This window comes from Patiria miniata, unplaced genomic scaffold (assembly GCF_015706575.1).
Source record: "Patiria miniata isolate m_02_andy unplaced genomic scaffold, ASM1570657v1 HiC_scaffold_10, whole genome shotgun sequence".
Classification (NCBI taxonomy): domain Eukaryota; kingdom Metazoa; phylum Echinodermata; class Asteroidea; order Valvatida; family Asterinidae; genus Patiria; species Patiria miniata.
This window is the reverse complement of record NW_024037048.1, coordinates 696,884-722,718: the sequence shown is the minus strand read 5'-3', so window position 1 is coordinate 722,718 and position 25,835 is coordinate 696,884. Positions and strand designations below refer to the sequence as shown.

The 25,835-nt window shown below is 38.4% G+C and overlaps 1 protein-coding gene across 1 annotated transcript in view; it reads left to right on the top strand.

The window, feature by feature from the left end:
- The window catches only part of LOC119734777 (SMC5-SMC6 complex localization factor protein 2-like), a 202,895-nt gene extending 180,378 nt beyond the window's left edge, over window positions 1-22,517 (top strand). The window contains exons 16-18 of the mRNA XM_038208330.1: window positions 1,712-1,852; window positions 2,269-2,421; window positions 22,249-22,517. Of these exons, the coding sequence (XP_038064258.1) occupies window positions 1,712-1,852; window positions 2,269-2,421; window positions 22,249-22,266 (312 nt within the window). The 3' untranslated portion in view covers window positions 22,267-22,517. The remainder of the gene's footprint in view (window positions 1-1,711; window positions 1,853-2,268; window positions 2,422-22,248) is intronic.
- The last annotated feature ends 3,318 nt before the right edge of the window (window positions 22,518-25,835 follow it).

Below are 25,835 nucleotides of genomic sequence, written 5' to 3'. Positions count from 1 at the left end.
TTTATTAAGATCCAAACCCAATGGACAGCTTCTGCTAGACATTTTCTACCAAAGATCTACATAATAGTCAACGAGGAGTGAGACTTTGGTATGATCTCTAGTTGGGATTTGGGTCTGGAATAATTTGTATGCCAACAACATCAACACCACATCGCAACATACAACACTATTTCAGATTATATATACATATATCTATTTTTTTTGTTTAAGCAGGACATAATTTGAGTTCTATCAAGGGCCTAAGGGAATTGCTTGAAGCCGATGTTGAAACCAAGAATTGGGAGATCATGTATAAGTCTGGTTCCAGGATTGTAGTTGTGCGCTACATTATAGAACCACAAAGTGGGAGTCCTTAGGCAGATATATGTATGGGGAAAGCGGCCACAGATTGATGGTAACGGGAAGTTCTTGAACGTAAGATCTTTGTGGTGTAAAACACCGCATATATTAATATTTGTGGCACATTTTTGCGACTCGGATATTGTTAGCCTTTGTTTTGAATCGAGTCAAGTCTTCTGATGAGGGACTAGCTCGAGTTGAGTCGAGTCATTTGCTCGAAGTGTCTCAAGTAAAGTCCAGTCACTCACCCACTGGAGTCGAGTCATGGACTTGTGTCATCACAACTCTGGCTGCAGCTGTGTATCAATAGCATGGAAGGTTTCTATCCTTTACATCTGCTGGATGATTGGCTTATTGTTGGTCCCTGTCCATTCTAAACACTGTTCAGCTTACACTTGAATTGTGCTTCATCATTACTGAGCAATTTTCATTGGTCCCTTCTCAAAGTCCGACGTTTTATGAACCTCCCTCAACATGATAGGATGTTGTGTGACCTTGGAAGAAAATTTTCACTTGCGCCCAACTTCACCTAATTTTAACATTTATCATCCCAGAAGTTATGCCATTTCCAAACCTGTTAGAGTAAATCCATGGTAATCATGTGATATGCCTTTCCTCCAGTCTCTGTGCTACCTCAATTCCTAGAATAGATTGATCAGGAGAGATGTAAGAGAATTCTCTGTAAGTCTGATTGCCCCATTTTGGCCAAGACAGGCATGGTTTCCTGGAATCTTGTATCCCCTAGTCCAGCCAAACGTCAGGACCCTCTTACATAACCCATCTCAGAGATACTTCACTCAGTCTCCATCTTTATGTGTCATCTGTCTGCATGTTTAAAAGATACTTGTTTTTTTACTCCTCATACTCTACAACTCTGAATTGCAAGAATTCAGGGCTAATTATTGGCCATTGGTGGTATTCATAATGACTTTCATGATGGCCACAACCCATCACCAATGCCCTGCCCTGATCTCCCACCTGATTAAGGGAATGTGATTGGAAAACCACCCATAAAGCAACTGACTCCAACTTACAGACCTTTGCACTGTTCTTCACAAGTTGGCAAAAGCCCCATTGAACATAACAGGTCTTCATCTCTTCATCATTTGGCAAGTCAACAACTGTCCTATCTGTGGTCCTTACAGATCGTCGCATGCCTAACGTGCAGCACTGGATTGCCCACATGTGCAAGGATCCGCACGTGTACACCCAGGGCATGTGCCTTTAATCCATGGTCCCTAAATATAAGCCTTAGAAAAATTCATCTTTAATTACATCAGTGACACATGATGACGTCATCATGACATTAATGTTCAGCACACCTAATATTAATTCTCCCCCCTCCTTTTTTATACAATTTCATGTTGTACAGGTGAGTGACCTGATACCTCTATTGGCTGCATGTAAGCCAAGGAGCAAAATTGATACTGATTATTATCAACTTCATAGTCTCATCACCCTGGTGGAGCTAGCTGTGGGATATGATAGAGAGATGTACCAGGCAACAGACAAAGTGAGTAGTATTTGCATATGGTGCAAGGTAATCAAATATGTGATCAAATGGTCTGTCTCCGCGTGCCCATATTGGCATTTTATGAATATCCATATGCTGACATACCAATGAGCTATTGTTATCTTTCATGGAACATTAATGTATCACAGTATGATTTGCTACTGCTTATGTCTTATGTTGTTCATCTATAGATTTTGTTTATCCAAATTTTTGGAAGACAAATATGTGACCCTCTGGCACAACACCAGTTACATATATCCATTTTTTTAAAGACTGTCCTTGTGGGCTCTTTGGAAGCAGCACCCAAATTGTTATTATTTAAATTAATTCAAATCCTTTTTTGTAATGAATGGTATAATGCCTCATCATAAGAAATTTGATCAAGCATAATTCTATATAAATTCTTATTATTCTAGGAGGCCTTGGCAAGGGTGGTGATTTTGTTGCGAGACATGGCAGGCGATATTCGAGAGAGCCACAGACATCTCTGTCGCACTCAGGTCAAGGATCTCATGATTCGCATTGCAAGTGAACTCACATACCTGGAACAAACTCTGACAAGGAAACAGGTGAGAATATTGACATTGTGACAGTTGTGGAGTATTTATGCTAACATAAATTCACTGTTTAGATTAAAAAGACTTGGATGATTTGGATTCCATGAATGATAAGTAGATGCCACTTTGTTACCGCTGGTAAGAGCTCAGAGTGTGGAATACACACCATGCTCTTCCCCATCAGGTTCATGCACGCACAATGTAAAGTACATAAGACTAATTTTAGTCTGAGTAAACATAGCCTGTAAGGGTGGCAGTATATGCAAGAATCCGACCTGTTGTTACCATTGAGGGAGTATTTCTGCATGGAGTCCATATAAAGTATATGTGGTTGCAGACCAGTAAATAAACTTCCACAGACCCCAATGGTAAATGCTCACACTTCAGAAATTCGGGGAAAATACTCACAACTCTCCAAAGTGTTCGAGACACACACCAAATTAAAGCTTATTTCGTCATGTCTCATTTTCTTTTCAATTTTCGGGGGGGGGGGGGGGTTAACTGACGACTTTTAGGAGAAATTTCCATTCAAAGATGATCACCCCTGAAAACAATCCTGAAGCCCATCGCCATGTTGAAAAACGATCCCTGTACACTCCATTGCAAAATAGAGCACTTTAAGGGCCCCAATCTCATCCAAATTGAACGGAACTACAAGCTTACAGTCCTGTGCATGGCTTCCATCCACATTTTTTACAAACCCTCCAGTTCATGGCCCACAGCATGCTCAAATACTGAAGATGTTGAGGGCATGCTATTTGTGATTGGCCGGCGCAGGCAATTTCGGATCGATTTACTGGTCTGCAACCATGTGATGATTAGGGGTCATCAAAATCAGACATCTTGTGTGTATCACTACTGTATTATGAAGGGCCAAAGGTGTGCATATATTGTGGACTTTGGAACAAAAGATATCATACTGGTAGCAGGGACATTCTGCGGATTTGCCCACGTCCACACAAGGTCCTCTCTGGAAAACAGGTTTATAGGCATTTTTTTGGTTAGGTTTATTTGTTTCGAAATGAAGAGAAACGCTGAACGGAATCAAAAAAAGTTTGGTATGTAACGTAAACATGTGTGTGTTCACGAGTTGATCGTTCACATGATATTCCCTCAAAATGTGTGATAGGCGGCTGAAGCAGTTGTCAGGTAGGGCACTTCCCTCTGCATAGTAAGCAAGGTGAGGCCTTGTACACTGTATAAGGCAACTCAGTTGGGGGCAGCTTCCATGCTAAGGCCATTTTTTTTTTCTGGGTGGCCTCGTATACCTTTATTTGCTGCATTGTCATTAGAGCAAATGATTTGAAACTAGAGCTTTGGTATTTTCTTTAAAAGTTTCAGTTATTAACCCATGAGCAACTGGCACTTCATTGTTTTATATAAGTGTACAGGGTGTCGGTCACATCTCAGTGTTTGGCCACCCCATGAAATGGACCCTTGGTTATAGACACAACTCAATGAACAGTACTGACACTCTGAGAAAACTAGGCCTTCACACTTCTCTCTACAATATTCATATGTTATTTACAATACTTATCATACACAAGATTTATATTGCTTATTAAATTCAGATTCAGGGGCAACTTCCAGTATTTATATACAATCATAAATCTTAACTTAGTTACATGTGTCCAAGTGTCTCTTGTTGTCTTTTGTACAGCAAATGCCCGTAGCTCTCCCACTTAGCCAGTGGGGTACACACGGTCCTCTGGTCCCGCCGTTGTGGCCCAGCCTCACTCCTCTGGTCACGGGGACGCAATCCAAAACCAAGATTAAAAACCCTGAAAACATACTGGACGGGTGTTTCTTTTATATAGTTTGCCAATATGTTAATTTTTAACAATAAATAAGCAAGCAATAACTAATTTCTTCTCCAAAATATCAACATTTGTGCGTAACAAAATTTGTTTGGCCAAATTCCCTCAAGCGCTACTGGAAACTTGTTGGTAGGCCAACACTTGTCCCTTTGTATGCAATTAAGCCTTAATTTATTTTATACCATAATTAATGCCATGCTCTAGCCCATACATTACATGCTTAATCTTTCAATAAAATCTCATAAAATTAGTCTCCAGTTATTAAAGTGATATGTGCCCCACAGACTAAATCAATTAGGAAAAGTTTAATACAACAATAATTACATTTACAGTTAAACCTACAGGAATTGGAAGACTCCTGGCTTAGGCCAAAAAAAAAGTCTCCGGTTTCTGGTATGCGCGTGCGTTGCCGTAGCCATGTGCGTTGGCAAAATGAAAAAGTTTTTTTTTCAATGAAAGATGATGTCTCAAGACCGCCAAACTCACTGGTTTGACTGGAATCCTGCTGCTGCACAATTTTAACGTGTTTTTAGATGGGGTTATGATCGAGAATAAGCTTTATGTGGCCTCTCTGGACTCCCATATATTTGCACTAAGTCTAGTCGGGCACCATTTGCAGTCATCAGCCTACATTTTTAGGCAAAAAATCAGGTAAAAAAAAAAGTCTTTTTTGGGGCCTTATACACTGTTGTTAGCTTCACAAGTTTGGTTGTATCCAGCAAAATATATCGGAACTCTAACAGCTCTAACTGAATTTTCTGGTGCATGAACTCTCATTAGTTCAAACTCAATAATAGGTAAATGAGCGCTCATTATATAGCTCTGCCGCAGGCTGGCTGTGCCAATCTCCTTTGGCTTCTATAATAACAACCACTATATGTATCTTTGAGTCTGGCCACTCCCCTCTACTTGGAATTTCTCTCAGCAAGTGCTTGCTCTCACATTTGCCCTCGCTGGTTTACCCAACATAATTTTTGTTCCTATGCATAAACATAATCATAATCAGTTTAGTCTGTCCACTCAGGCTCCCATGCCTATTCAAAATTCACATTTAGTATTACGTAAGCCCCATTGGCCAATGACAAATTAGGTATGGCTTAACTATTTAAATATCTGAGGCTCATCAAAACACAGTTTGGCTAGCTCAGCTATCCCAGGAATGTTGGGTATGAGAGCCTCAATAAAAATAAATTGTGTTACTCTCTACATAATACACTTTCCAACTTTCAATGTACTAGATTAAGGCCACATTTGAATAAATCTTGTTTCTACAACCAATAAAGAGTAAATTAGTTTTATTCAAATAAAGTCACTCTGTGACAGTCTCCTACCCCCCCAAAAAAAACAAACCCTCAAAGCCTCCTCTTGTTCACAGCTTTTACAAGGATACTAATAGATATTTAGATAGCATACGTCATGAGCTTTTAAAAAATGAAAGATCTTCCCAATCGGGTAAACATTTGTTGAGTTGTGGCCAATTGAAAACAAGCACTGCTTTTTCATTTTGCCAATGGCGATCTATTTTGACTGCCACTATAAGCAGGGGTGGCGGAACCGGGGGGGCTGGGGCCCCCCCCCCCCCAGATTTTCCCAGTGTCCCTTTTGCGGCCATAAATGTGCCCCCTCGCCTCGAGCATAAAAGTGCCCCTTCGAGATAGAAAAATGCCCTTAAAGTCTCTTTCTATTTCTTCGAAGTAACCATTTCCCAATAATGGTATAGATAGTTTTGCTATAAATGAGGAATATGAAAACAAAGCCCCCAAAACCCATACAATACGCCCTGAAAAGGGGCACAGGGGCACAAAATGCATAGTTAGCATATAATCATCAGTTCTGAAGAGCGCCCCCTATGTTGGAAGATGGTACCAGGCCCCCCCCCCCCCCCCCCCCCCCCCCCCCCACCCCCACTATTTGATTTTACGGAGGCCAAGTGCTCGGTGAAAAACATGTGTCAACCTTTCAGCACGGATGTGCCAAAAAAAAAAATGCTGAGCAAGTGCCCCTTTTTGGGGATGCCCCCCCAGTTTCAAACCCGTTCCGCCGCCGCTGACTATAAGTTCAAAAGCCAAAATTTGCATCTGAGACAGAGGCTACCAAGTAGAGGGGAAACACAGAGCAGCACAGTGAACATCTAAGAAGTTAACCAAACAGTCCTTTTTGGGAGTACTGTACCATTTCTTTGTAACACACACCCAACCATTTTTTTGGTTAATCAAAGAATATCAAGAAACGATTTGGTAAAATTTGAATGGATGGTTTTCAAATTAGAAAGAGCAAACACTGTGTTGTGTGCCGCTAGGGGGCGCCCTTTTGAAAGATGACATCATCACACTTTTTTTTTGTCTGTCATTCCTCACTAAACACTATCATAATTTATATGTGTGTAGTAAAATGCTTCCGCTTGTGAATTACATTCGGTTTTCATTGCACTTCCGGTAATACCGGAAGTGAAGGTCAAGCGGTTTTGTGTCCGGGAACAAGAAATGTTTCTCAGGGCATAGTCTACAAGCTCTCGAAAAAACGAACACGATACTATATTTAGTTCAAAAGATATAGCGCAAACTATTTTGTCAAAAGTTGCCCTGAAATCGCTTGTAGTTTAATCCCTGATGATGTCATGATGACGTAACAAAATTTATAACATCTTCATAGCATGGTACAGGTTCACATTAGGTTTCTGGGACATACCGTAAACTGTTTGGAAGAAATTTTGCTTTGTTTTGATTTCAGGCTAAAGTCTTTATTTTAAATTCACCTAACTTTGACCTTCCGGTAGACCCGGAAGTAAAGGTCAAGCGAGTTCACGTACACGACAAAAAATGTTTATCAATTCATGGTCTATCCGATTACGGAATACAAACATCATTGATTATTTTGTTCAAGGGTTATAAGTGAAAGTAATTGATCACTTTTTCAGCTGAAATCACTTGTAATTTGACACCCGATGATGTCGTCATGACGTCAGAGTAATATGCACCACTAAGGATGAGGGTCGATATATGTTGAAAGTTACAAGTTCATATCATGAATTGTTTAGGAGAAAAGCTGCGGAGAAGTATTGTCCGGAAAAAAAAAAAAAGATTTATCAGAACAAAAACCACTCAATGAAATATTATAAAATTAAAGAAAGCAAAATTACCCTTACTCCAAATCCATCACGCTACTAATAAATCGCAATTTAAACCGTAAACAGAATGAAAAATCTGCCTTTTAAAAAAAAAATTGGCCATACTTCAATAAATATTTACCTCATTAGAAAAATTGTTGTTAAAAAGCTATTGAACTGTACGCTCCAAATGTGTATCTATATTTGGCTGAGCCTTTCTTTTCGTTAAGATTTTTTTTGGCTTTTCCGCAAAAAAGCCTTTCTTTTTGTTCTCATTTTTTTTTTCTTCTTCTTCTTCTTCTTCTTCTTTTTGTCGCCTAAATCCCATAGACTTTGTACACGTTTTTTCTCAGTGCCACTTTTGACATTTATCTTTGTCATACGTCATTCAAAGTTAGCATAGTCATAGTCCTTATAGCAGAGATGTGCCCCGAAGAGTGACCTCATGGTGACGTCATCGACTTATTTATTACGGATTTTTGAATATTAAATTTTTCCCATAGACTTTGTACACAGAAATTTTTAAAAAAATTGTCGCTTTTCAAAGGGCATTTTCGACTCTTTGCCAGTTATTCATTTACACCACTCTTTGTCCGAGCAAAGACCCTAATTCAAACAACATTGTGGAATGATGACGTCATGATGACGTCATCCTGTGTTTATTTATAGGCAATTAAATTGTGACACTTTTAATATTTAAAAATGCATAAGAAATCAACCGTACGTGTCCGCAGCATTCTGTTGCCGGCAAGTGGTAGAGTAGGTTGAGGTCTTCATTTCATTCAGTGTGCGTGCAATCACGTGACCCTTGCTTCCGGTCGAAAAAGGCCCAAACCGGAAGTGGCTTATTATTTGAAAGTGGTAATAGAAATGAACTTGCTTTCAACGGTGTTAGTCTCTTGGCCGATAGTATTCTTCAAATCATCTACCGATGACGTCATGCAATCTTCGAGCGCCCTCTAGCGACAGGTTGAAAATTAGCAAAAATGTATTATGAATAGATGTCTGTGGCGAAGTTTGTCGGAATCGCCTAAATATTGGTGTATATGATGACCTTGACCCACTTAAGACATGTGCGAGGTTTTAGGCGAATGACGTCATCAGACCGGAAGTTATAATAAAAAGACCCTTGTTCATTTGAAAATTCCTGAAAAATCAACCATGGCAGTTTTTATATTTGTTTTTACTTTTTCGATTGAAGGGTAGGTCTAAAACATTGCAAAGTTTCGAGGCGATAAGCGAACTCGAACATACCCTGCGCAGGGAAAATCACGCATTTGAAAGTGCAGTTTTTCTGCTGTGAGATTTTTAACCTATTGACTTTGTACAGGTTTTCAAGCCACCATTTTCATAACTTGGCGATCTGGAATCGTCATCAAAGTTACAGCCAAGGAAGACCCTCATACAAAAATTATGCCAAAACTATGACATCATGATGACGTCATTATCAAGTGATTTATTATGGATTCATGAATAATTAATTTTTCTCATAGACTTTGTACACAGCTTTCTCCACAAGTCTTTTCCTATACAACACTGATATATCTTACTGAGTAGTTCTGAACTTCGGCCGAGAATTACTATGAGAAGGAAAAAGAAATCGTATTTTTTTACGTTTGCCATTTGATTGAAAATATTCCCAAGAGTCAGAATATCAAGTAATATTTTATAAAAATGTTTCAGTTTGAAGGCAAATCACGTATTTAAAGGTGCAGTTTTTCTGCTGTGGGATTTTTAACCCATTGACTTTGTACACGTTTTCAAGCCACCATTTTTATAACTTGGCGATCTGGAATCGTCATCAAAGTTACAGCCAAGGTAGACCCTCATACAAAAATAATGCCAAGACTATGACGTCACGATGACGTCATCACCTAATTTTTTTATTGATTTTTGAAAATTTACGTACATATTGTGAAGTCTTATATCTACAGAAATGTAAGTCCGATTGGGTTGAAACTTGGAATGTGGCTATACCAGGATGTGTTATAGATTAAAAATGAGGTGACGTCATGATGACGTCATCCTGAGATTTTATATGAATATTAATTTTTTGGACCTTTTAGCCATATCTCCCGAACGCAACATGCAAAATGCAAAATTCTTTTTTGCATTTGGTCTGTTATGTAATAGCTATTCGCACAAAACTTGAAAAATGTGTGACGTCATCATGACGTCATCAAAATGCGATTTTTCAAAACTCATATAAGGAAAGGTCCAATTGTCATGAAACTTGGTGGGTAGGTAGTTAATCATACTAGTATGCAAAGTTCGAAGTGACGTCAGGATGAAGTCATCAAAAAATTTAAAAATATTTGTCGATTTTCAAAGTGCGTTTTCGACTCTTTGCCAGTAATTTATTTAGATCACTCTTTGTCCAAGCAAAGACCTTGTACACACGCACATACATCGTATTGCCGAGGTCAAATCCTGTCCACAGTGACCGTTTTAGCCGATTTTCGGCTAACTTTGACAGATTTTATGTTCACGCATATTCAGGGCATATTATTGATTAAAAAAAAATCATAATGCAGAAAAGCCCTATGTTCTGTTGCAAACAGACATAGACCTCTAGTTTTTTATTATTATTTTTTTTTGGGCCCATAGCGTTTGTACACATTTTTTTTGTTACCGGCACTTTGGGCACTAAAATTAATCCAATTGCCTTTATACCTGGCACACACTTAGACCACCACCCACAGATGGTCATCGAACATTGACGTCATCATGAGTCACGTGACGTCACAATATAGATGCATATTTTGGAGGCCCATATCTCTATAACGAAAGGTCCGATTGGGTTGAAACTTGGTACGTACGTAAACCAGGATGTACTGTTATAGATGAAAATTTAAGTGACGTCATGATGACATCATCATGTGACAAGTGATTTCATAGTAAAAGTGCATACTTTGAAGGCCTATATCTACAGAACAACAGGTCTGATTGGATTGAAAGTTGGTATGTCCCTAGACCAGGATGTGTTATAGATAAAAAATGAAGTGACGTCATGATGCATCATCATGGGTCACGTGACCTCACGTTAAAGATTAATAGATTTGATCTTTGAAAATCAATATCAAATCAACTGTGAGAGACCTGAACATAACTTCTGCAGGAATTGATAGAATAATTCCAGGGTCTTCATTTTTGATATTACGTGCAAAATCATGTGACCCTTCCTTCCGGTTGAAACAGGAAGTGCCTTGTAATTTAAAATTTGTGGAAGATGTGAACTTGCTTTCAATGATGCATGCTTTAAGTTGTTATGTAAAAAAAAAAAAAGTTAAAGATGAAAATCGATGTGATACCATTATGACGTCATCATGTCACATGTGACGTCACAATTCAAAGCCCTATAAAAAGGAAATCACATATTGTATGCCACCATTTATTATAAACAGAACTACACATTCTTCCTGGATGGAACTTATACTTGAAACTTTACATATCACGTCACAAAATGTTACCGAAACAGCCCTGTGTTTGTCCACAAACATAAGTCTAGTTACCATGTAATTTTGTAAAGTTGTGAACAAGAGGGGGCTTCGATGCGCACAAACCTTCACTGAAAAGAATAGCACCAAAGACTTGCCCTCCTCGCCCACTACATGTCCCTTAAATAGCCCTGTAACACAAAGACTCCTATTTTTTTTCAGTGACGCTTTAGTATTATAACATACAAACACAAACTGTAACCACTGTGCTCGTAACAATAGCAAATGTCGCCAAGACTCAAGTCATTCTTCCAGGAAATCACCCTCCAACCAACGCTCCAAATGTGATATTTCCGCCACTACGACCAGATCTTATCCCCGGTCATTCGAGGGTAGGAAATACCCCGGGAGCAGGCACTTCTCCAGCAAGAGTCACTCCAGATTCCTTACAAATCTTGCACACTGGACAGCACATGCAAGCAGCAAAATCAGAGATTGTCACTCATGTGCTTGCGGGTAGGCAAGGCTTGGCGTTCGATACCCATAGGTCCCTCGGTAATTCGACCAGCCCACCCGGTCATAGGGGCGGGGCACCACCTGACCACTGCCATCACCATCCTCTAGCCACGCAAGTACACACCTGGACCTGTGAACATGGCTTGTAAAGAAACCATGCTCTGTTACCATTTCGAACCTAAATCGTCCCTTCATGACACAAACTGAACATTACCATGTGATAAGTACTCACATATGAAGTTTTCTTGAAATCTACTTTTATGGCAAATCTTGTTTTTGACGTAAAACCTGGCCCAAGAATTGGCTAGATCTCGAAGTCCTGCAACCTCCTCCTTATTCGTATGATTTACTGGACTCACACCAACCTTGTCCCCAGTGGTAACATTATTTTGAACCTCGCTTTTATTTTTTTTATTTTTTTTATTTTTTTTATCCTGGGGGATAACGGGTCATTCCGTGTCAAATCACCCAATGGGTTAAACCCCACCCCCTTCAAATTTGCTCATATTTAATATGTGGGGTAATTTAGGCTGAAAAAGCTGAAATTTTAAGTTTTAGCACCATCAGACAAACGGTTTTTGTGCTACCGCCCCCCATTGTTTAGGAATTTTGGTCAAAATGGGCGGGGCCACCAATTTTCAAAAGACCACATCTCCAAAATCTGTAGGCCAAATTTGTTAATCTTGGTTTCTTTGGAAAGATAACATCATAAGGATCCAAATTTACCATTAGTTTTCATGTCGGAGTAATTTCAAGTATGATGACTTTTTGACCTTTACTTTGAACTTGAATTTGACCTTGTGGATCACGTGACCTTGAGACGAATTTTGATGAAAATTATACCCTAACATGTTTTCTACAAAATATCCAAAAATTTGGGGTATAATATTTGTTGTTAGGTTTCTAGCTCATGTCAAAGTTGGCCTAAGTGTTCCAAAATGTGATATCCCTATACATGAAGACATTTCAGGGACAAAAAAAACATGATTTAAATCCACTAGTACACTGCAGGGACATAAAAATCCCTACTTTAAATCCACTAGTACACTGCATAGGGATATCACATTTTGCAACACGTATGCCAACTTTGACATGAGCCAGAAACCAAACAAAAAATATTATACCCCCAATTTTTGGATATTTTGTAGAAAACATGGTGGGGTTTAATTTTCATCCAAGTTCGTCTCAAAGTCGGGTGATCAACAAGGTCAAAGTAAAGTTCAAAGTAAAGGTCAAAAGGTCATTATACTTCAATTAACCCTGACATGAAAAGTAATGGTAAATTTGGATTCCTTATGATGTTATCTTTCAAAAGAAACCAAGATTAACAAATTTGGTCCACAGGTTATGGAAATATGATCATTTGAAAATTGGCAGCCATGCCGGTTTTTACCACGCCGGTAAAAAAGTTTGTCCGACGGCTCTAAAACTTAACATTTTAGCTTTTTCAGCCTAATTTACCAAATAAACTAAATATGAACCAATTTGAAGGGGGTGGGGTTTAAATTAAAATTTTGTTTGGGTGATTTGACACAGAATGACCCTAACTCTTTATTTTCAACTATAACAAATCATATTTTTTTATATATTTTTTTTATTTTTTATTATTCCGCTTTACATTACAACAAAATACACACCTGTATTATTCTATATTAAATACGAACTAATAGCTTTAAGAAAGGGGCACTTACATTCCATTACAACACAATGATTTTAACAAAACAATGTATATGTATATATTTATAAATATAACTTTGAGTTCATTTGAAAACAGTTTACATTCTTTGCGATAATCAAACCTGTATTATTCTATAATAAATATGACCTTTAAATAAACCTTCATATAACGACACGTACACTCCGTTCCAAAAGTGGCTTTAAAATGTATCCAACAGGAAAACGCAATTAACATAACTTTTAACAAAATAATACATATGTAGTTAGATATTTTATGCTTTGGTTGCACTCCGTGGTCGATGTCCAGGTTGTTGGGAAGCCTGACCAGGGTACAATGTGATTTAAGTGTTTGACGGAGTGTTGAATTTTACAAGAAACAATTCCAAAACTTCTTATTTGTCTTTTGTATTTTAGCTCTAAAAACGAGTTCGCGTAAAAAAATATAAAAAGTGCTATTCCACGTATTGTTTTGGTATGCTTTCAGTCTAACTTTTAATATAGAATACATCGCTATTGTAGTAATCAAATTTGTTTCAAGGTCAAAGTCCGGGTTTAGTATTAAATCTGACATTGATGGAAAGTTATAACAATGCTTTGTTACTGATTGATAATACTTAATAAATTAATTCCAAAATTTAACTGTGTGTGCACAAGAAATAAATACGTGATCATAATCATCTACGGTATTACACAGGCTGCATAGTGGGCTATCTTTGATTTTCTATTTATACAGTAAGTATTTGGTTGGCACAATGCGGTGAATTAACTTGAAGTTAAAATTCCTTCATTTGGCTTCTTTTACATTCATAACTTTTTGTTTCCACACTGAATTCCAATTGAGTCCTTCAGTCTGCAGTATTTCGTTCCAACGCTCTTGTGCGACAGGTGTTTTACTTTTATACTCGAGTAAAATCTTATATACATTTTTTCTGTGTTTATATTTTCCAACTTACCAACTTTTTCACTGATATGAACATGCCTTTCAGTTGGAATGTTATCATTATTTAAGAGTTTTGTTAACCATTCTTTGGGTAGGGCCTTCTTAAGTATATACATTTCAACTAGCCAGTTCTGTTTGATAATTAGTTTACCACTCACATACCTGATGGAGAGTTCACCCTTTTCATTCAAAATATCATTTACATAAATGATATTGGATTTGATCCAATTTCTGAAGAACAAAGGTTTGTTGTTATACTTTATGTGTTGATTACCCCAAAGTATTTGTGTCTTTATCTCAGTTCGGGATAAATCTGCTTGCGTTTTCTTTTGTTTGTTCAGTTTCTGCCAGCAGAGTATTATCTCTTTGTAAAATTGCGGTAATTTACCTGGAAGATTTGAAAAACATTTTGCATTTATAAGGTTCATATTTAGGACAGCTAAATCAGGGCAACATAGATTTAGGAAGTAGTCACAGAAGCTTGTCCATTTACCAGCTTTTTTGTTAATCAGTTAAATGATCCAGTTGCATTTTAGCGCTGCATTGTGTGATTCAAAGTCAATTAGATTTAGACCTCCTTCATCTAAACCACGAATCAAAAGTTTTTCTTGAAATCTTATCTATTTTCCCTTGCCAGATGAAAGGAAAAATCAGATTTTCTATTTTTGTATTTTTTTTTTTTTTGTGGGGTTGGAATAACTGATGCTAGAAAGGTAAATATTGGTATTGCCAAGTTGTTTACAATGGTTACTTTACCTGGTAGTGTCAGGTTGCGTCTTTTCCACTGGTTGATTAAATTTGCACAATTAGTTATTTTTTCTTCCCAGATTAATTCATGGCATTCATACATGTTCTTTCCAAAGTAAACGCCTAGTGTTTTGATTGGTCTTTGCTGCCAATTTATAGTTTCTTGGAGATTCTGGTCCAGATTAATATCGCCAATAACAAGTCCTGTTGTTTTTTGAAGGTTCAGTTTTGGACTTGCTATTCTTCCAAATTCTTTAACAACGTCAAGAGCGTTGTTGATTGATTTAGAGTCTGACATAAAAAGAGTGGTATCATCTACGTACATAGAGATACAAAGGTTTGTTTTGTTTGGTAATTGTACCCCGTGTATTTCATGGTTTGTTCTTATTCTGTTCATGAGAACTTCTGCTACGATTAGGAACAATAAGGCTTAGAGAGGGCAACCTTGTCTAAGCCCACGTTTCAATGTGAAAAATTCAGACATATAGTTATTATTAATAATTGTACTTTGAATGTTTTTATACATTGTTCTTATCCAACTGATAAAGCTACCTCCAAAATTAAACTTTTGTAGTGTTTTTATCAGGAAGCTCCATTCTACAGTGTCAACAGCCTTTTCGTAATCTAAAAAGAGAATTGCGGTATTTTTATTACTTTCTTGGCTAAAATGAATAACGTCATCAATTAACCTAATACTATTTCCGATAAATCTTCCTTTGATGTAGCCTGACTGGTCATCTTGAATGATATCTCCAATTACGCCTGACAGTCGATTTGCTAATGCTTTGGCAGCTATTTTGTAGTCAATGTTTAGAAGGCTGATTGGTCTCCAATTTTTTAAATTGTTTCGCTCACCTTTTTTATACAGTAATGATATTATAGCACGGCGTTGGGATATCGGAAGTTCCCCTTCTTGGTAACTTCTATTCATTGAATTCACAAAGAGGTTTTTAAGTTGCTTCCAGAATGCAAGGTAAAATTCAACTGTTAAACCGTCTGTTCCGGGACTTTTGTTCTTTTTCAAACTTTGTAGTGCTTTCTCATATTCTGCTTCGGTAACAACCCCTTCACATTCCTCTTTCTGTTCTTTGTTTAACACAAAATCAACTGAGTATCATCTAAGTATTGATTTACTTCATTTATTTCTACGCTGTTTGAAGAGTACAGACTTTGGTAGAATTTTTTTTGTTCATTGAGTATGCCAATTTCATCTCTGATTATTTTATTATTTTCATTCTTTAATTCTGTAATAGTTTTTCTCCATGCGTTACGCTTTTCAAGTCCCAAAGAGTATTTACTGTTTCGTTCACCCTCTTCGTACCACTGTTCTCGAGACCGAACCATTTGTCCTGCTATTTCTTTCTCGTACATTATCTCTAAAGTTTTTTGAAGTTTGTTTTGCTCTTCTGATTCTAATTCTTCACAGTCATTCGTGTTTTTCAGCCTTGTTATTAATAATTCTTTTACTGTATTTTTCACCCTTTTCTTCTTTTTTGAATAATATATGGCATTCTCTTTAAGTTTTAATTTACATATTTCCCAGCAGAATCTTTGATCTTCAAATTCCGTTACTAAGTGTTTCATTAACTCATGCAAATATGACTTCATTTTATCTACAAAGGTTTTATCGTTAAGAAGGGAACTGTAGAATTTCCAATAGCCTGGTCCTCGTTGAGCTTTGCTGCTAGCTAATTTGACTGAAATCACTTGGTGATCGGTTTTAATACTTGGTCTTATGTCGCTCGAAGTAACTGCATGAACAAGAGAGGTTGAAATAAGAAAGTAATCAATCCGTGTTTTTATACTGGGATTCTTTTTTCTAAAAGTGTACTGGTAAGTATCTGGATGTTGATTTCTCCATATACCTGTTAAATGTTTCTTTTTACACAAATCTATCAGTGAAATTGTATCCTGTTTTCGTAATTTAATCCCTCCCTCTTTATCACATATGTGGTTAAGTATGCAATTAAAATCACCTCCTAAAATTAACTCATTGGTATTGGGGATGTATTCAAAGATCCACTTCTCCAATTTTTTAAAGAATTGAACTCTTTCTTTGCAAGTGTTAGGGGCATAAATATTCATAAATGAGATGCATTTATCTTCATGGATTGCATTAATTAAACATATTCTTCCAAACGAATCACAATGTGAATCTTTTACCTCAATGTTAGCTGAATCTCTAATTAAAATACTGGTACCTCGACTATAAGAGTCGCCATATGAGTGATAACTTTTCCCATTTTGCCAGTCATATATATCATGAGTATTTGCTGTATCTTCTGTGAAGTGTGTTTCTTGTTGTAAATAGGATGTCGGTTTTTTGATCCTGGAACCATTTATTTGTTGTCAGGCGTTTTCCTCTATCCCTCAAACCTCGAACATTCAAACTAATTATTTGGAGAGAAGCTGTGCCAAACAATTAGGAGCTTTGATTAGATTTTCATTATTTCATCGATTAATCATTATTGGTTTATTTATTTACTTCATTACTTGTTTATTTTATATTTTTGGTTGTTGAGAGGATTCAGCTCGTTTTGTACCTGATGAACTCCTCTTCGTCGGTGTCATATGTTGCTGTAGCTTGTTTCTTTTGGATGTCTTGGTGTGTCGATGTTTGCTGCTTGCTGTGACGCTTCCTGCATTTCCTGCGTCTTGTTTGTCTTGTTCTGTCGTCTGTTTTCTCGATCAGGGTTGTGGGGCTTGGTCGAGGTCGTTTGGGAGTGTTGGTGGTCTCGGCTGGATGAGCTGTAAGTGGTTGTCGCTCTATGTGACTTTGAAACGTTGATTCAATGACCCGGATTGCATCAGCTGTGTTCGGTGATGTGTCAACCATGTTTGGTATGTTGACTTCATTGTCGTCAGCTGTCTGTGACAAGTGTTCCTTTGAATGGGATTTACTCGGCAGAATAGCTGACGGAGTCCCAGGTGCTGAACCTTGTTCCAGGATGGAGGGTCTGAATACAGGGTAACCTTTTGAAAATGCCGGACAACAGGGGTCCCCCAGTCTATGCCCGGATTGGTGGCAATGGAGGCATTTCGGGGGATTCGTGCACATCCCATCATGGTGGCCAAGTTCGAAACAGTTGAGGCAGATGTGATTCTTGAGACGATCCTTCTGTTCTTTAATCTTTTGGTATATGGATGCCAGGAAGCTTGATATTTTAAGTTTGTTAGGAAGTGGTTTGGCAGGGATAGCCGTGTACACAAAACGCCTACCAGTCTTGAAACGGGTATAAGTCTTCCGTTAAATTCTCTTGCACATTCCGTTTTTACGGAGCACAGAAGCTTGGCTCCGTTCCGTTCCAATTTGGGTGCAATATCTTCATTGGAGACTGATAGGGGTAGATCGGATATGATGACGTTGGTAGACTGATTATCTTCTGACAGGTAGGGGTTGTTGTCTAGGAGTCGTATGTGTTGCTGTCGAAGGGAGATACCGTTTGCTAGTAGTAGTAGGGTAATTCTGGCCTCCTTATTGGTGGGGTAGATGCGCCATAATCCCCTAATGAGCTGTGCTCCTTCCAGGGTGCTGTAGCCTGATACTTTTTCGGCGGCCATACAGATTTCGTAGGTGTCTAATTTACTGGACCCTTCCGCCTGCATCACTGATATAAACAAATCATATTTAAACATAAGCACATTTAAATAGGAGTTCATAAAAACCCAAAACATGGCAATTCAAACAATTACTCTTGGAAAAGTGCAGAAAAGGAATCCCATTTACAGTAAAATTTCCCAACATTATCATTACAAATATACATATATTTTTCTACGGAGTAGTAGTTCTTAAAATCCTTTTTTAGAACTAGGAAAGAGGGCACTTTCTCAATCATTTTCATTTTATAAATATGGAAAATTAATAAAATTAAGTTGATAACTTTGTACTCAAAGTCAGCTTTGCCAAACAAACACATTTCATTATCTAGAGTAATGGTAAATTTGGTTTTGTCCTTGATCCACAAAACCACTGAACCCCAAAATGAGACTGTGTGAACACATGAGCAAAAAAGATGGGTAAGAAAACCTTGTTTTAATAGTAAGCAGGTAGTGGCACAAGGTACGCTGTGCCCTTTACGTGTAAATTGGAAGTAACTATTCGGCTACCAGTTTTCCCCAACTGACGCATGCGCATTGTTCTATACCGTCTGGTTTTGTATGATTTGATGGCTGTTTTCTGTCGCAGCTAAAATAGACATCATTTTAGACAAGTTTCCAGTCCTATCACAGCACCACACACGCGGGCGCACTACTCACTGAGACCCGAAAATATTTTGGGAGACCGAAAGAGGAAATCTTATTTTTATTTTTATGAACTAATAACAATTTATACCTACTTTATAAATACAAGGAATTCCTAAGCAAAAACTGCAAAGCAAAGTTACACCTTACTTTTGAACATTTAGTTCTTGTGCTTAATTTTTTTTTTTTTTCAAAAAAAATAAATAAATAACAACAAAAATAAGTCAAATTTAACTCATCATAAAAGAATATTCTTTTCATATTGTTTATGATTTAGTTTAAAAAATTGCAGTCATTAGTCATTACACTTTCGACCTCTTGTGCCATTACATTGACAAAATTTAACATTTGCTCTTCATGCTCTACCTTACACCTGCTACTAAAATCAGAAGAAAAAAAGTAAGTAAAAAGGCCAGGCGTGAAAAAGATCCTTGGTGATCTTGTTGGTGAACTTGGAATGTCAATTAAGTTCATCACAAAGACAATCCATAGGTCTTTTTATGGACAAAAAGGATGTAGAAGCCGTCCTCCCCACAGGATCTAGGATGTGACATGAAACAGCCGTCAATCTGTCCAAGCGACAACCATGATGTTTCATGAAGCAGACGGGTAGCTCGGAGTGCTCCAATAATTTGGCATGCAAATGACCCTGGGTACTTGTCCAGTTAACGTTAAAATCTATTTTCTACACGTTGTAGGGGTCTTCATTTTTGGCAAATTTCTTCCAAATGACACATCCTGAATGCACTGATAGGTGCACCAATATTTCTAGGTGAGTACTCAAGCTGCATACGAAATGATGTACCGTGGATCGATTTCATAAGGTTCGAAATGTTACTGGAGCGTGGCATTGTATACAACGCCACGTTCACGGGTCTAGTACACACCATGATCAAGCTTTTTGAGCGAGCCCCCAGATTTTCTCCATTGCCTTCAACACCATAGTGGACGTTTGCATATATATTTGTTATTATATTCTGACTTACAAAATAATAAGGTTTGATTACTTGTACATTTATTTATTTGTGAACACTGTGGAAATAAATGAACTGAACTGAATTTGGAAATTTGGAAACTTAACAAGGATGGTACTGCCACACGATGCATTATTCATCTACATAGGCAGATTACCCCGCTAAACTGTTTACTATACAAAACACCAGCTAAGTACAAAAACGTCCATCCCAACCAAGCTTTTTCCCACAGAACCGCTGCACAGTTTGCCCCTAAACTCCATACAATACCTCATGACATACTTACGTTATGTGCACCAAACAAACATCGGTGGATTCTGTCGGTTTTTTCGGCAAAAATGATGAAAAATATGCCCTTTCCGCACTGAGCCAACCTGACACTTGAAACGTGCACGCGCGCAGAATGATTGCAGTCATTTTCAGTTCGATCACTCAGAGCGCGCCGTGGAGGGTACGTACTTGCACTTGTACGCATGCGCATATTATCGTTCCGCTCCTACCATGCCCCCCGCAGCGCGCTCATCCGAGCGATCGAACCGAAAATGACTGCGATCATTATGCGCGCGTGCACGTTTCAAGTGTCAGGTTGGCTCAGTGCGGAAAGGGCATATTTTTCATCATTTTTGCCGAAAAACCGACAGAATCCACCGATGTCTGGTGCACATAACGTGAGTATGTCGTGAGGTATTGTACGGAGTTTAGGGGCAAACTGTGCAGCGGTTCTGTGGGAAAAAGCTTGGTTGGGATGGACGTTTTTGTACTTAGTTGGTGTTTTGTATAGCAAACAGTTTAGCGGGGTAATCTGCCTATGAGGCTCCACTACGTGGAGCCTCATAGTTCTAGGAGTACATGTGGTCAGCGTGGCCACACATCAAAAATGGAAATTTCACAAGAATTTTCTCCCGGGCCTGTTTGCGGTTCCGACTCTCGATTCCACTTGGACTCGGACGGAGGTTTAACTTCGGGGGCGATTGTTTCGTGATGACCTCCTTACTCGTGGTCAGAATCCCAACATTTGGAGTCATCTCCCTTGTTTGAGATTGCCTCCTGGGTTCTTTTCTTCTAATTCTGTTTATTCAGTGAATTTATGATGACAGCCTTTCCATTAGCAGCACTCGGCCGGCTAAGGGTAAGCGTTTCAGTTTCAGTCTTCCATCCTATCTGGCTTCAACCCTCTTGGTCTACTGCCATTCAATTACAGGCTCTCATGAATCTACGCTCAAGCTGCCTTTGGATAGAATGTTGCAACCTGATGCCACTTTTCGTCTTATATCGTTTACAATGTTGTTAAGAAAAAAATTCTTGACTCTCTATAGACTTGTACTCAAACGTTTACTGGCATCTGGATGCTGCATTCTTTCCTTGCCTTCTTCCCAATAGATCGATTGTGTGGGAAATGTCGTGAATAAGGAGTCTTTCTGCAGATTCCTTGATAATCAATCACTTGAATAACTTGCTCAGCTGGCCTGCTTATATTTGTCAGCTTTTTGGAAAGTTTTGTTGATTATGACAATACACTGAGGATTACTGCCTTAGTCTTCCATCTGTGCCCCAGGGCCTTCACAGATTCATTCTTCCTTTTGTCTGGTGCCCTGGTGCCCATGTTACCATGATATAACCCTTAACTGATGTAGCTTTTATTGGCGATATTATCATTCTGCTTTGTTGTCCAGATTGTTGGAATTTCGTTAGGACTTGTTGCAACTTCCCGGCTACATGGCACACTTGTCTTGGATGGATGTTTCTTTGAATAGTTGGTTGCATAATTCAGGTTAACTGGCAAGACTATGGTGCAGAATTCTCATTTACTTCTTCTTTTCATTCATATGAAGGTTATCTGTTTGTGAAAAAAAAATAGAACTTCCTTTTTTAGAAACAGTCCATTTCAACGTGGTGTCATATACTGGAATGAACTCGACATGGTTTAAAAGAGTGTACTACCGTGGTTTCATTTGCAAAACAAAATGAAAAATTCGATCATCAATACTTATACTTATACTTAACTTAAAAAAAATTGTCTCTGCTTTGCTTAGTCGTTATTTTATATATTGTACCGGGCCTCACTCTTAAACCTATTGTCCTGTCTTAGTCTGTGTGTAGTTGATTAAGTTTTGTCCTGTCCCAGGGAAAGGTACAAAAGCAGTGCTTCACGTTTTTCTTTTATGTTGACATCATTTAATATTTACACTTAATTACATACTGTCTGTGAAGAATGTTTTGTTTATACATATATATACTGTTTTGTCTGAATTGTTATCGAGGATGTCAATGTGAAAATAAATGTCGAATTGATTGATTGATTGAGGATTCCATACTCTGAGATAAGTTAATCCTCATCTGTGCTCAGCCTACAAGTACTTCTTCTTTGTCTGTCTCCAACCAGCATGCATCAACTGACTGAGATTAATTTCTTCAGCCAAGGAGTTATGTAGACCGGTCTTCTTAATCCTCAGCATACAGCAGAATTTTGACATCTTCCCACTGCTTCGAGTCTTACAGGTATTTGTCCTACAGAGTCCAGTCAGAGGTGGGTTTATGTAACTTCATACATAAGGGGTTCTTTAGACAGTTTCTTTGAGGTAGTGTCTGGAAGTTTTATCCATCACGGTTGTCCATGACCACGAACTTCTGTTACAACATACATTCGTTTGCTGCCTTAGAGAGGGATATCTTTCCTTAAGGGAATGAACTATGTCATGATACCTCCAACTGGATCCAGTCTCGGCCATACTTCAGCCTTTTACTCAGTTGGTAGAAGTGTGATATTGTGGCGGCCCATTATCAACCTATTACATGAAGCAAAGCACTCCAGTCTCTGAAGACAGGTTGGTTTGCTAGTTCCATCAATCAATGGGATACTAATTTCCTTGTGCCCATATACGGGGATCATCAGAGGTTAGAGTTCTGCATACTTGGTTCTTGGTTCTTGGTTGGTTCTTCTCCTAAATACTCCGCGTGGGAGCTTATACAGGAGACCAGAAACACCAGGGCAAACCCCTTCTCTTAGCGATAAGTGTTTATTGGGTTCTTTTACGTGCATTTATACAACACACGGGACCTACGGCTTAACGTCCCATCCGAAGGACGAAGCAATAATGGTTAAGTGCCTTGCTTAAGAGCACAAGTGTCCGCCGGCGGGCTCGAACCCACGTCACTGTTGCCTCTGAAACACCAGAACATGAGTCCAGTGTTCTTAACCGCTAGGCCATGACACTCCACACTGTAGCTAAACACCTAGCTCTTGTATCTAGATGATAGGCTATAACAGACCCTATCTCCAGTGTAGCCTTTTACAGTTTGCCTAACTCGCACTTGATGTTGTTTTTCATCTTCAGTATCGAGCTCCTTCAACGACAGCTGACTTTCCTTGAAACATTTTTTAACTTTTCCACATTACTGGGGAACGTCAGACACAATGTGATGGCATCAGAACCTTCTGGCATCTTGACAACAGACCTAGTTCCCTGGTGCATGCCACACAGGTGCTCTATGCAGCCTTTCCTGTGCCATTTCCCATCTATGCCAAGAGCCATTTCCAAAGGGATTCCAGTTACCCATCTAAGCTAAGACCTACTGCATTGATGGCCTTTTCAGGACAATGTAACTGCATCTTCTACCATCACAATGGATGCCTTGGAAAGGGTTGGCGAGTCCATCTGGATGGTCATTCAGTACCTAGCACTTGGCCAGAGAGAGCCGGTTACCGTAATTTTCGGAATATAAGCCGCGGCTTATATGTTGATTTTGCGCATGAAAATGTTTACTGCGGCTTATACACATGGCGACTTATATGCTGAGCCTTGAAGAATGTGTATTTCATGTACTATAGGAAAAAATCGGTTGCTGAAATGAATTACCAATAGTTACCGGACTTGAGGTACCACAAAGTCATAAAGGGGTGTACTTTAAACTGGGAACAATAAATACCAATATTTCTGCTGTTTCAACAAAATAAAAGAAAACTAATACTTTTTGTGGAGTCCGGAACATTTCTTTATTCAAACAATCAGTTGTTCAACGTCACAATATAATTTTTTTCTGAAAATGTATTCAAGGAACAATGTAAAACGCAAAACAGGGGCTAACATTTAACCCCTTACAAAATTAATGGATTCACCATAAAAATGCATGTCTCATGTTGACAGTTTTCAAAGAAAGTACGATCAAGAACTTGATTTTTTGACGTTACTACTCGTTAGTAATCACAACAATTTGATAAGTTTTGTTGTAAAAAAAAGACCTATTTATTCTTAGGACAAAACAAATCAGCATCTGTTGTCACAAAGCAAGATTTGTAGCACTCCAGTCAGACAACACACGGTGGGTTGCATACTCCGAGTGCTGTGGGAAAATGTTGTCATTGGCCGGCACACGCACTGCCGGGCCATGCGCTTACTTTTAGGCCGGGGACCAGCTGGGCCAGCCGCCAGCAATTTTTGTTTGTTATCATCAATTACCATAGTTTTTTTTAAAACAAGTATCAACTGTAAATGTTTTGATATAACTTGTGTGGCCCTTTTTTTTTTAGCTTTCATAGCGTACATGGAGCCTTTTCACTTCACAGAATTTGGAGGCCTTACAAAATTGAAACCGCTGCGGTTGGTGTGGCTAATACGCCGGTGTGGCTAATACGCCGACCTGTTTAATGTTGATCCTTCTATACAGAAATGGTTTCGTTTTTTTTTAAAGTGGAGCGACAGCTTCGGTGTTAGAAAATGGATTCTTATCGGAATCTTTTAAAATAGGGCGTGGCTGTCGACAAGGTGATGGTTTGAGCCCGTATTTGTTTCTTTTGGGCATGATGGTTCGTTGTGATAGGATTTGAAGGGGAATTCAGGTAGATGGCAGAGAATATAGACTTTCTCAGTATGCTGATGATACAGTATTATTTTTAGACGGTTCAGAGCGTTCTTTTGATAGAGCCTTCAAGATTTTGGGCGATTTTGCTAGCATTTCTGGTCTTAAAGTAAATATTGAAAAAACCAATGCGGTGTGGATTGGTGGTAATAAGGGTCGACAGAAAGGTCTATGTGATCATATTAATGTGAAGTGGGTTGGTCCTCAAGATTGTTGTAGGGCACTTGGTATTGATTTTACCACCAACCTTGATAATATGACGACTGTGAATTATAACAGAGTTTTTGATTCTACTTGTACTTTAATTGAACAGTTGTCTAGAATAGTCTGGTTCCCAGACCAAAAGATTCTGACTATTCCTGATGAAACTTAGGTCCGGTAGCCTCCGGTAATACATTGTATTACAATTTACGTCACGTGACTAAAACGGGAGGAATTCCTCCTTTTTCCGAAAATTTCCGAAGTTTGCCGAAGTCATTCGTTGACAATAGGATAGCGCCTGAGTATTTCCGAGTATATAATATAGGTTTAATTTACTGCTAATTGCTTGTTAATTTTCTATTAAATGAGTTGATAATTAAAATTCATTGCTTTCATCTAGAAAACTTGAAATTCAACGACGATTTTGTGCATCAAATATACTCGGATCGTATGGGCGAATTTTTTGCTGCATCATGTACAATTTTGAATTTGACGAATGTTACCGAGATTTTCCAAAACTCGGTCTTCATTCGGCTCCGCCTGCTAACAGTGCTATTTGGGTGCCTAACTTTGAAGATTCGAGATCAACGTAAGTCAATGTTATCTTACAGAAACATTAAACTGTATTATCATAACTGCATGATATTACGAAGCAAGTGATTTATTTAAAAATTTGTTCAGAATATTAAAAGCTACAAGCGATAAAGCGAAATCGGAAACAAAGCCGAGCTTTGAAAAAGGGCCATCAATGTCGTCATGTTTATTTTTAGAACTGGGAACAGACTATGGTCTAGAAGAAATTTAACCGTTCTTTGCCGTGTCACCATAGTGAAGTCGCTTATTTTATCCAAATTTACTTTTCTATTTTGTCACTCCCTGACCCACCTTTGTTTTAAATTCAGAATTTAAATG